Raw genomic sequence first — 12354 nt, forward strand, 5'->3', positions numbered from 1 at the left:
GATTAAGTTTCTCTCCTGAATGCAACAATACAGAGTCACAGGGAGCTACTGTACTTCCCAAAGCCACAGGCACCAGCACAAGCAAACGGCAAATAGAAAGGTATCTCACAAAGAACCAACCAGGTTAGTTAAAAGTAGAGGGCTTTGCTTCATCTTTTGCAATTCTGCACCTTTTGCATTTCTCTTCCCCTCTGCCGCGCGCGCTCTGCTCTCCTTTCTTTTTCATCCTGTTTCCCCTTTTTTTGCTCGCACTGTTACACTTTCTCTGTCCGCCACCCCCCGCCCCCCCCCCCCGGCTTTGTTATTCAGCACGTCTGATTAGCAGGAGCCTGATTGGCTGGCTGCCTGCTCGGAGAGAGATTCCATTCAGCTTACCCCCCACCCATCCACCCACCCACCCACCCTCGGTCAGGAAATGTGAGCAGGGCTGATGGAAGCTGATAGGCAGGGCTGGAGTGTTAGCACCAGTACTGGATGTGACAGCAAGCAGAGGAGCACTTAGCAGCTTATTCAGTGTCCGATTCGGATTCCGGCAAGGATCCAAGCATGGAATGCTGCCGTCGGGCAACTCCTGGCACACCGCTCCTCTTTCTGGCTTTCCTGCTCCTGGTAAATGCCTTTTCGTTTCAATACGTTGCTATTGCCACTTAGCCTGGTTGCTGTTGGGGGTAATGTGTATGTGTGTGTGTGTGTGTGTGTGTGTGTGTGTGTCTTTATCTTCAAACACCAGGTAAAATAATTTACATGATTTTAAGAAAAGGAAAAACTTCTTGCAGAACTTTAACCCCCAACTTCCCAAGCTAAGTAAGGTCCGCAAGACTCTGTGGGATAGTGAGAGAGATACATAATAATATTGAGACTCAAACTTTGGGATATACTGCCTAGCGTTCTGAGCTGGGGACTGTATAAATGGCGGTGTGTATGCTTGGAATTTGAATAAGGGACGTCCTGAAATCAAACTCACTCACTGTGGTGTTCCTGGAATTTTTGAAGGATGGGCTGTAAGGGGCTTTCCCCCACTGCCTTTTACGAATCCTTCTCTGGCTGTGCACATGTGCTAGGGAACCAGGTAAAGGACGGAATGAGAGCCCGCTTGCAGCCAGCCCAGATTATAGCTCATAATTACTGTAAGTCCTCTATGGATACAAGTTAATGCTAGTATTTATGAATTGAGGATTATGGTCTTTGATCTCAGATCAGCTTTTAAAGAAGAAGAAAATGCTGACTTTTTGTGTGTGTCTGCTTTCCATAATCACAGTGATAAGATGCTCTGCTCTTGAACATCAGCACACATTGCATTTTTGACTCGAAGTAAATGTTCCGTTGTGACTCATACTTGGTTTTATGGGCAGAAAATGAACATTTACTGTCCAAAAAAAATCTACACTCAAAATATTAATAGCAATGCACATTTTTTTAAACCAGAGTGTTCTGGGCAGGCAGCTTCATAAACCTCATCTGAAGGTTTGATTCCAAAATTTGCACACACTGATTCCAAACAAACGTGATTGTAGCTCTCCTTGTCACATTTATAGCATGCCAGCGCTTCCTCAATAAGGCAAAAAGGGAACAAGGTAAAAATGTAACGAATATATAGGTTTCATTGATTCGTTGATGCTAAAGGAATGTTTCGTTCTGATTAGACTCTGACAAATTTCATCTGAGCTATAATTTTGAGCAGAGGAAGCAAGCCATTTGGTATACATTGAAAAACTCCAAAAAGGTTCATCAGATAGAGTAATCAGACAGTGTTTAAATATTTTATACATTCCCACCTCTCATTTGCATCATTGTAGCCAAGAAATCATACTGCTGCACTGCAAATGCTATAAATATAGAAATGTATTTTCAGGTTTTCAGACATTTAAAGGCCAACTGAATTTTAAGCATGAATAGACTATAACTTTAAGCTGTTGTGAGGAATATAAAAAGCAGAATGTTTAGGTGTGCTTTATGACTAGTGGAGCAAGCAATTTATGAAAGGTGTCTCATTTTTTCCATATGGGACGTGTTACTTATATACACACCATTAGTTTGCCTCATCTTTCCTTCTTTGTGATTTTCAACAAGCGTGTGTTATTTCCCTAATTTAATTAAATCACAAGTTCAATTACCAGTCCACATTACTTTTTTGCTATCTTCATATGAAAATATGATTTCATTATATTTTGGAAAAACTGTCCTATTCAGGAGTAGACTGCTTAGCTACCCATTTGGTAAATTGCATTATTCCCCCTTTGACATCTTGAATATTCATATATGTACTTGAGCATATAATTAGACTTATGTGGAAAAAAGAAGTGTTTCTTTATATCAGATTTCAAACATAAAACATATTTTGTTTAAATTACAGTAATTGTATTGTGAGGATAAAATGAAATCAAACTCAGGTTTGTTTCAGGTCTGTATTTAAATGAATTGGGATTCTGAGAGTCACAAGAAAGAACTGACTTGTGAACAACAAGATATATCCCTGGGCAGAGTAATAACAGTATTATTAATACCTGCCACGTATTGTGTGCCTGAATGTGCCAAATATTAGGCCAGTTGTTTGAAACGTGTTACAAGGAATCTGCACAATCAGCTTGCAAATAGGAATTTTTAAATTTTTTTTAATGTTTATTTATTTTTGAGACAGAGACAGAGCATGAACGGGGGAGGGTCAAAGAGAGGGAGACACAGAATCCGAAGCGGGCTCCAGCCTCTGAGCTGTCAGCACAGAGCCCAACACGGGGCTCAAACTCACGGACTGTGAGATCATGACCTGAGCCGAAGTCGGATGCTCAACCTACTGAGCCACCCAGGTGCCCCGCAAATAGGCATTTTTAAACCTATTTTACAGATAGGGAAACAAGCTTATATTTGAATACGAAAGTCAAATAATGGAGAGAAAATCACTTGTTTGCTTTATACTATGGTTGGAAAATGTTTAGCAATGATGGAAGCAATGGTGTAAGTTGGTCTGTAGTCATTGTTGGATATTTAGGGGTTTTGTCTCATCTTGACCATTGAAGTTATGTACAGGATTATGGGCACTTGTTACACTTGCTTGTTAACTGCCCCCATCAGCTTTGTGACCAAAATTACATTACTGACCTATGAGCCCATGAGCCTCATCAGCAGTTGGCTTAGAACTAGAAGTGTGACAGTTTCAGCTCAGCCTTCAGTCTGAATGGAGAAATGGAACAAAGTAGCTTGTTTTCCCCATAATTATTTTATACATTATAAGAGTCTATCTACTCTTAGAATTAATTTAGGTGATTTTTGAAGATCCCTTTAACTTGATCCGAAAATATCCCATTTGTTTAGTGGTGAGTCGGATTTCTACTTCAAAACAGTGTTCGTTATCACTGACAGCTGAATCCCCTGTATTGGTTCTTGAGGATGTGAGCATATCAAATATTGACCTTCAGTTTTGTCAAAATCCTTTCCCCTTGGAGGACGCTTTCTGGGAAAATGAGGTCCCTGTGTCTCTGTATCATATGTTCATGCAAAGCTCATACATCATGGATATCTATTTTACTCTGGGCACAATAGGACAGTACTTCTGATTAAGAGATTTCATCCTGATATTCAGGTCATATTTAGTCACATCACCCAGCTTCCCCAGTCTTCCCACTCTGTTCCCCTTTTTCATTCCCCCTCCTTTGTCCCAACTGTGTAGCTCAAAAGGAATGTGGCAAAAACCATGACCGGCCATTGACATATGTGTCCATCCAAACTTGAAGTCAAATCACTTCTTGTCAGAAAGGCATTTAATCAAATTTGCATTTGCTTTTTGTTTCTTTTGAGTGGTTTTAAGCTCTTTCGCCTGCTATTGTGGGAGTTGTGAGAGTAACACTCAGAATTATAATAAAGTACATGTGTTTTTCTGTTGAATTTCTTTTTCTTCTCTGCACTAATTTATACATGGAAACTAGTCAAACACAATAGCCCATTCCCTTCAGTCACTCTGGCACTGTCCTCCACTATTATCTAAGTGGATCTATCTTGGATGGCGAGAAGCACCATTAGCTTGTGGAATGAATGTTAAATCCCTTATTTACAGCAGATTGTGGGCTGCTCCAATAAGTGGTGAGTGTGTGAGTGTGTGTCTGGGTGTGTGTGTGCATGCACACATGCATGCCTGCGTGTGTGCACATACACAAGTACCTTTCTATCACTGTTCCCTCTACATCTATTTCTTATTCTCATGCCTACATTCTCTTTAAATCAAGCCTCAGGACTTTTCACCTAAATCTACAGAACATAATGAGGCATTTATTTATATGCTATTTTCTAACTGTTTTTGTGAAGTTTCTTGTCTAGACATGGTCAGCTACAATTTTGTTTCCTCAGACTCCTGGTTTTAGTGTTTAGGTCTGTTCAGGACCACTTTCTGCCCCCACTTTTCCTTGAAAGACCACATGGATATTAAAGACTTGAGAAAAAGAGAGAAAATGGATAAGTGAACATATTTGTGCCTTTATATGAGTGCTAATACATATTGATTCTGCTTTATCAGTGTGTACGAATAAGGTGGAAAGCCATCCCCTAGCACACCGTGGGGTAGGCTAGTACTCAGATGCTGCACGAAGCTCAAATAGTAACAAAGTTAAGGTCAGGGTTTGTGTAATTTTAATCAGTAAAGTGTGGTTAACCACTGTACCTGTTACTCATTAAAAACAAAACTAGTTAATGTTGTTGCGTTTTGCACAGGAATTGTTTGGATAAGACACGTCTGGTAATTTGGTTCTGCTCCTTCTTATGGTTTAATCAAAATACAATTTTAAACTCTTCCAGAAAAAAATATAGTGTCCTCTGAATGTCTGCATTTCCTGTAGCACCTGGTAGAATGCCTTTTATATACAGGCATCGTAGCTGTTTGTGAACTAATTTAAGGGAGGAAAGGACTTACAGAGGCTATCACCTGGTTTGCTAATTCTCCACATTCTTGGTGTTTCCTAACTTTATGTACAGAGTCCAGTTTCTCTGGTCAAGTGACAGCTCTGCTTTTAATTTGTCTGTTTCAGGTTCCAGGCCTTAATCATTTAAGTTTCTCACATAGAATTGTTTGTTTCATTCTACTCTTCCCTCATTCTTCATATTCTACTGTTTCTTGTGGTCTCATGAGTACAGTGACCCAGAAGTGACCTCTCGTAGCATGAGGGCCTTCATCTTTTCTTGAGTGAGAGCATTCCTTGAATCATCATGAATAACCTACTAGTTAAGTGTGTTGAGATAATCACAGGAAAATGTGTCTAAATCAAGTTTTACAGTCTAGCTGCTTTTACTAATTTTCTTCTTCTAGAGAGCTGGCTTCCAACTTTGTGTTTTCACCAGAATAAGACAAGTTCGTGTCATTTTCTGTCTACATCATAAAAACTATACCATGTGGTTGAATTTTGGCTTGATTGGCAGTACTGGCTCATGAGCGGCTTAGGACTGGCATACCAGAGGTGATGTAAGCCCTAAAGGATCCTAATTGAAATAGGCCAGCACAGCTGTGTGGGGAGCCTGCCTGCTAACTGGGGTAAGCTGTTGCTATCAACCCCTTCTTTCCATGAGCTCAAAAGTAAATGACTAAATCTCCCCAATTCCCGAACGTCAAGATTAAAACCTACATTGAATAAAGCTTAACTGTTCCGGCTTCTCCTCCTGGGGATTTTGCCAATGAGAGCACCCAGCATGGAGAGCAGTTAGGAGTTTTCTGACCACGTCAAGAAGATGTCCCAATGGTAGTAGTCTGGCTCCACCAGTGACCTCTGGCTTGTTATTTGTGGATTTCCAGAGGCTTGGTGTTTATAAAGAAGTCTGGATATTTCCCTGTATTTTTTAATGGTCTCTGTTTCAGTCATAGATATATATCGTATCTCATTAACTACTGAAACTCTCTGCAGAAGAAATACCATAATTTCTGTTTGGCTACCCATACCACAAATTCTACCAATGTAGAATTAGTTTTTAGTAATTGTTTGTCAGAGACATGTGTAAGTAACTGTAATCTCTACAGTACTTTAAGATGTCCTTTCTTCTAGTTCTTGGGCTTCTTTGCATTGATCTCTGTCACTGTACTTCTCATACTGTGCTTACATTTCTGTCCACTCCGTGACATTGTGGGTGACAGCAGGAGTGACTTGTCCCTCCTACCTCTGTCAGATGCCTGGGAATTAGATCTCAGTGAATGTTGTTGAATGAATGAGTAAATGGATGGATAAGGATGACTTGGCAAAAAAAAGTTGGAAAGGTGGTAAAGCACAAATAGGACAGGAAAATGTGAACATCCATTTCACCTTTGAAGCATTTCACTAATTCTGGTTTTAGTAAGACCAAGTGAGCAAGCTAATAAATTTTAAAGAGAAGATAAATATTTTGTTTTTCTCTCTCTTTCTTAAACATATACGTCTATACAATGAATAACAATTGAAGAACAATCCCTTTCGCTGTTGATAATTAGAATGCATTTTGCATATTTCATATCTTGCTTAACCCACTTGGTTCTCAAGTATTTTCCTTTTATGAAATTTGCTCTCAGGAGGAAAATGATACTTATATTTGCCGCAGTCTTATAAAAATAGAGGGTAGCTATAAACTCTCATTTTAGCAGAGATGATGCTATGGGTTCACCATAGCTCGCTTCTTTTTCTGGCAGGACGTAAAGATAAACTGTATTTCCCAGCCTTTTCTGTGATTGGATGGTCACAATCACTCACTGATTGTGAGTCAATGGAATAGAGTTAGAAGTTATAGATGGCACTTCTAGCCCTCACATCTGCCACGTAATCATGCAAACACTCAGCACTCTCTCTTTACCTGCCTCCTGGACACAGAGCCTCCAGCAGGGAACTTCAAGACCTTAGGGAATGAGAAAGCCACCAAGTGCAAGGCCTGGGTCCCTGAATGACTTTGTGGGGCAGAACCCCACGCCACCACTCTCACAGAATTCCTTTTCTGAAATCCATTCACCCACTACCAAGAAATAAACCTTTTTTTTTTTTTAATGTTTTATCTGTTTTTGAGACAGCACAAGCAGGGGAAGGGCAGAGAGAGTGGGACAGAGGATCTGAAATGGGCTCTGCACTGATAGCAGCGATCCCGACGCGGGGCCCAAACTCACAGACCGCAAGATCATGACCTGAGCCGAAGTCGGGCGCTCAGCCGACTGAGCCACCCAGGTGCCCCCAACCTTTTTTTGTGTTAAAACACTGAGATTGGAGGAAAGGTGTTGTTTATTATACTGAACACCTTTTTAAAATGAACTGTGCTTCAAATTTAGATGCCTTGCATGCTAGCACTCACTTATAAGTCAGTGTTAATTCTACTTTCCATTTATTATGTGGAAAATTTGAAACAAGAAGATTGCATGTCATCCTAATGATGGTTTAATCTTTGTGATGTGCAACTTACTGCATGCCCCCAAGTACTTAACATGCTCTACATTTGTAACAACCTGCACACCACAAAGACTGAAGGAAAAGTAGGAAAATGGGCCCATGCTCATTTTTCAAACATAGAATCCAGGAATGAACGGCACGGTAAGTGAGAAAAGGAACCAAGAGAGGCAGGGCTGTGGTAAACAGTTGGAAACTCCTAGAGTAGAGCAGACCAGCCAACCCAGCCAAGGACATAGAACCATGCAGACCCAAAGGAAAGGCAAAGAAAACAGAAAGAGATACGGAGAAGCAGAAACTAAGGCACAACACCAATGCTGCTCTCAGGACAGAATGTCGGTAGACAAAGGAGTAAACAAGTGACAGAAAGGGGAACAGACTCATAAATGCAAAAATCCCAAATGTTTCACACAGCAGCATCCAAAGTGAAACACGCCTCTTGAGCATACCTAGTCTCAAGCATCTTTGATATGTGTTTCTTGTACATGTCTCAGATGTCATGGAACAACACTGGTTTTAGAGTGTAACCATCTGGTCTGTAGCACTGATTCTACTTCTGTGATCTTGGTCTAGTCACAGAACTTACTTCAGCACTGTCTCCTCATCTATGTGCTATTATTGCCCATCCCACCTAACTCTCCAGAATGTCATTAGAGGCAAATATGGCATCAGACGTTGAGCTGTTTTGTAAATTCCACAGTACCATGAAACATCAAGTGATTATACTTTCATTGATAGCATTTGTCTGTCACCAACTGTGTGGCCAACACAGAGCCAGGCTCCGTGGAAGATAAAGACACTGTCCTTACAATGAGTTTGGTAGTTCATTGGACATTTTGTTGTAGAGTTATTTTTAAAAGTTTTCAAAACACTCTCCTGTAGGGAATAGTTCTGTGATGGGTATCACTGTTTTCAATTGCCCGCCCCCCCGCCCCCAAAGCTGGCTCATCTTAAAAGGGACTCTTCTGTACCTGCATAGACACTATCTGTTTAATCCTATCCATGTGTAAATGTAAATCATGGCTTCCCACAGATTATTCATATGTATTATCTTTCTGGATATTATCAGACAGTATTTGACTTCAACCATTGAAACTTGTTTCCAATTTCCATAGTTGAGAATATCAATTTGTGTAACAGAACACACTAGAACAATTTTTTAGTTAAGATAAATTCTTTAGGAAAAAAAAAAAACTGTCCTCAAAACAAATTCTTATCATTGTGAGAATTACCATTAACTAGGGGTTACCAGTGTCTAGGGCATTTTCATCTGCCCCACAATTGGGGTATCATGCTGGTAGACTGCAGTCTGATGTAGTTTCTTCTACATTGTGCTTACTTTATAATAACCAAAAAATCCATGGAAAACACAAGCATATTCCATTTGGAATCATATTTCTAAAGTGCTATTGCTTTAGTAGGTTGCATCTCCCTCCTTCACTAGACTTTTCTCTACAATTCCACTAAAATAAATTAATTACAATAAAACCAAAAAGGCCTTGTGCGTGGAAAGGGGGATAGTTGAAATAAAGGGACTAACAGAAAAATCACATGTGTGAGCATACACCATTTATAATATAGGAGATTTATTCCACTTCTGAGGCAAGAAATTGCAAGACTCTAATAGTTTCACCACCTGTGAATTATTTGGGTGCACCTCATAAGCGGGTTCTTTCTTCTATTTGTTTAAAGAAATAAGTGGTATGTTCGCCAATTCTACACTACATTAATTTTCACAGAGTTTCCATTTTCATCTTCATTGCTTTTTCAGATTTTTTTCCAAAGCTTCTGCCATTCTCCAACTAAAGCTTTGGGTATTTTCCCCTTCGATTTTTGTCCGGGGACTTTCTCTAAGTCAGTTCAGTCTGTTGGCATAAATGTTGGGACAAAGGAGGGAAGGACTGTGATAACCTAAGACATCCTGACATAAATTCCAAGAGCACTAAAGAAATGAGACAGGAAATTATGAGCAACCTATAATAAATTCAAACTGTCCAATAAAATAAATATACCTCACTGGGTTCCCATCGTAAGGTAGGGTAGGGTGTCCAATTTCTCAGCTTACTTTGCCGGCTGCTCAGGCACCATTTGAAGTCTGCCAGAGTATTGTTCAAGTATTGTACTTCATCAGGAGACCCAGAAATGAAAAAGCACAATGGAAACAATAAGAATTCCTACTGTTCAGGTGCTGAAGTGAGATTTAAGGGAGAGTCGTTTTTTTTTTTTTTTAATGGTCTGTTTTTTCATTAAAGTTGCTATAACCATTTGGCACTGAGACAGAATATCATTTCCCTGATGTGCCACACACTTTTATTTTTACCTTTGGGCTTGTATCCAGCCTGAGATAACAAACATGCTTTGAAATTACTGTTAAGAGTGAGTTAAACTGATATTTAGATTCCCAGGACATAGATTATTAGCACTTGAGAACTAAAAGAATCTTTAAGATGGCATCTAATGTGACCTTAATTGATTGGGATCTCTTTGAAGGCAGAAGTTTGGTTTTACTTTGTCTTGGATATATTTGTATCCCAGGCACCAGATAAAGAGTTTGATATCTATAAAATGTTCGGTGTAAGTTTGTTGTTTGAATAAATGAATTAATCACCTGTCCCAACCCTTTCATTTTGCAGATAGTTGAATGTAAAATATAAATGTTTGCAGAGAGATTTGAGACATATTTTCCGGGAAAACCTAGTAGGTGGAATCCAGATCCTGGAATCTGGATCTCTTTCCTTTGAGTCCGTACTCCTTTGAGAAGAGTTCGTTCTCTTTCTATTATAGCTTCTGGGACCTTTAAATAAGAGCCAGCCAAGCTGGCCTTGGTTGAGAAGGGTTGAAATGTTGAGATGTCATATGCAGAAGAAACCTAGGAATCAACAAAACTGCTGGAAAATCATCTTGAATAAAAACTTAAGGATCATTGTTGGTTTATAAACATCAGGGTAACCTGGAAAGAAGGGTAGGGAGGGAGGCTTGAAGCCAATAAAACTTGTCTCCCTCCCTAGATCTGCATCATTTCTCTTGCTTTCCATATCAATGAAACATGTGAAAACTTTGGTGATGTATATGTGAAAATAACTTTATGTGGGACCTTGCACATAGCAAGTGGCCAAGAAATGTTAGTTCCATCCCTTCCCTTGGTGCAAACTAGCATATTCATTGAAAGGCTGCTGAATGACAGACACTGTGCTAAGTCCTGGGTATACTGTGTTGAACAAAACAGACATGGTTCTAAAGATGGGTCTTTCTACATATAATGTGAGAAAGGATTGAGATGGGGAGCAGGGAGGGCAGGAAATAATTGGCCAGTACTTTCCATTGGTTTTATGTTGCTGTCATGATATTATTTTCTTTAAACTGTGTATTTAACTCTTGCTGATGTAAGGGGGTCTCTGCCTAAAGAAATAGACACATTAATTCATTATTTATTGTGATTCAAGAAAGAATGTGTAGAAAAACTCCAAAACTCTACAGATTTATACTTAAGGTCACCTCCTTGAGTTATGCTTTTTTTATTTTCTGGAATTCTCTTTTTTAGTAATACTGAAACCTAAGCTTAATGAATGTATTACTTTGTCTCTGTGTTTATTGATACATAAACACCTGTCTTCTCCATGTTAGAAGTGTGCTTAAAGTAGGCCCTCATTCAAGTGAATAAAAAGCCAATCAGTGGCATATAGAGCACTAATGATGGTAGATTTTTCCTCAAAAGGGTTAGCTTGCTCTGCAGACACTGTTTGTATGCAGGAACTTTATAAATCTTTAGGCATCACTCTGGCATGTTCTCAGTTCTCTCCTGGGAGGGATTCTGATTTTCCAGTACCTCTGTCATGTCCCTGTAGACTCCAGGATCTCGGTTTTAAGAAACCCATCCCGTGGTTCGTGTCTGTTTTTGAGTTCTACATAACTGAAAACAATAATTCCCCAGACTTTTGGATTTCTCAAAAGTAAATAAAGATGTGTTTGCACATCTTTGCAGGTAGGTAGGAAGTCTGGAAAGCAAATACAACATTTCTAATTTTTTTTCATTTTGTTTAGTAAGGACATTAAAAAATAAACCTCTATCACCTTAATTTCATAGACGAATAGTGTTAGCTTCAGTGTGAGAAGCACTTTGCACATATCTAGCTATCTAACATCCATACCAATTATGGACTGGTTACAATTATATTCCATTTTCCCCAGTTTCCAGGTTGAGGAAACTGAGGCACAGGGGGTCATATAACATTAGTAGTGGCAGAGCACAGATTCCGACTCAGGCACAGTTCATTCTTGCACAAACTCTGCCATTGTTTTCAGCAGTACAAGAAATGAAAGGTTCTTTGAATAAGCCAGAAGTTCTAAGTCCATACTTTCATAAGAAAATCTAAGTAAACACATTTAGCTTTGTGGAAAGCTAACTGGTGTCCAGATTTATCCTTTTTTTTTTTTTTCCTGATTTATCTGTTTAATTCTTCTGTATTACTGAAAACTTCACAATGGACTGGGCTGCTCTATGCCAGACGCTTTCCTTGGGACACAGAGATAAACAAAACACAGTCATACTCGCCCAGAAAACTCACAGATTCTAGACAAAGTTCGAAAAAGATACCACAGCGCCTGAGTGCAGGATATAAGGTGCTGCCGTAGCTCCAAGAAGGACACGAGACAAGGAAGCTGACATTTATTGTCTGAGGTTCCCAGGCTCTGTGCAAAGCAGACAGTAACTGGGCTTGGAGGGTCAATGAAGGTGAACATGAAAGAACAGGTGTTTAAAGTGAATCTTAAGGGATCGGTAAAAGTCCACCAGGTAGACACAAGAAGGAAGGAGTGCACGTCAGGCAGAGGGACCTGCATGGGTAGAGGCACAGAGGAAAGAAAAGGAAGGTGAGTTGCGGGATTGGTGCGTAAATGCCAGTGGCTGGAGCATAACCAGCTCATGCGAGGCCTTGTGCGCTGTGGCCAGGAACGTTGTCCCAAGTTTGCGTTTTAGAAAGATAGC

The 12354-nt window shown here is 39.8% G+C and overlaps 1 protein-coding gene across 1 annotated transcript in view; it reads left to right on the top strand.

Moving 5' to 3' along the window:
* The first annotated feature begins 480 nt into the window (after nucleotides 1-480).
* The window catches only part of ADAMTSL1 (ADAMTS like 1), a 376924-nt gene continuing 365050 nt past the window's right edge, over nucleotides 481-12354 (top strand). The window contains exon 1 of the mRNA XM_007098528.3: nucleotides 481-609. Within this exon, the coding sequence (XP_007098590.2) occupies nucleotides 547-609 (63 nt within the window). The 5' untranslated portion in view covers nucleotides 481-546. The remainder of the gene's footprint in view (nucleotides 610-12354) is intronic.

This window comes from Panthera tigris, chromosome D4 (genome assembly GCF_018350195.1).
Source record: "Panthera tigris isolate Pti1 chromosome D4, P.tigris_Pti1_mat1.1, whole genome shotgun sequence".
NCBI classification, from domain to species: domain Eukaryota; kingdom Metazoa; phylum Chordata; class Mammalia; order Carnivora; family Felidae; genus Panthera; species Panthera tigris.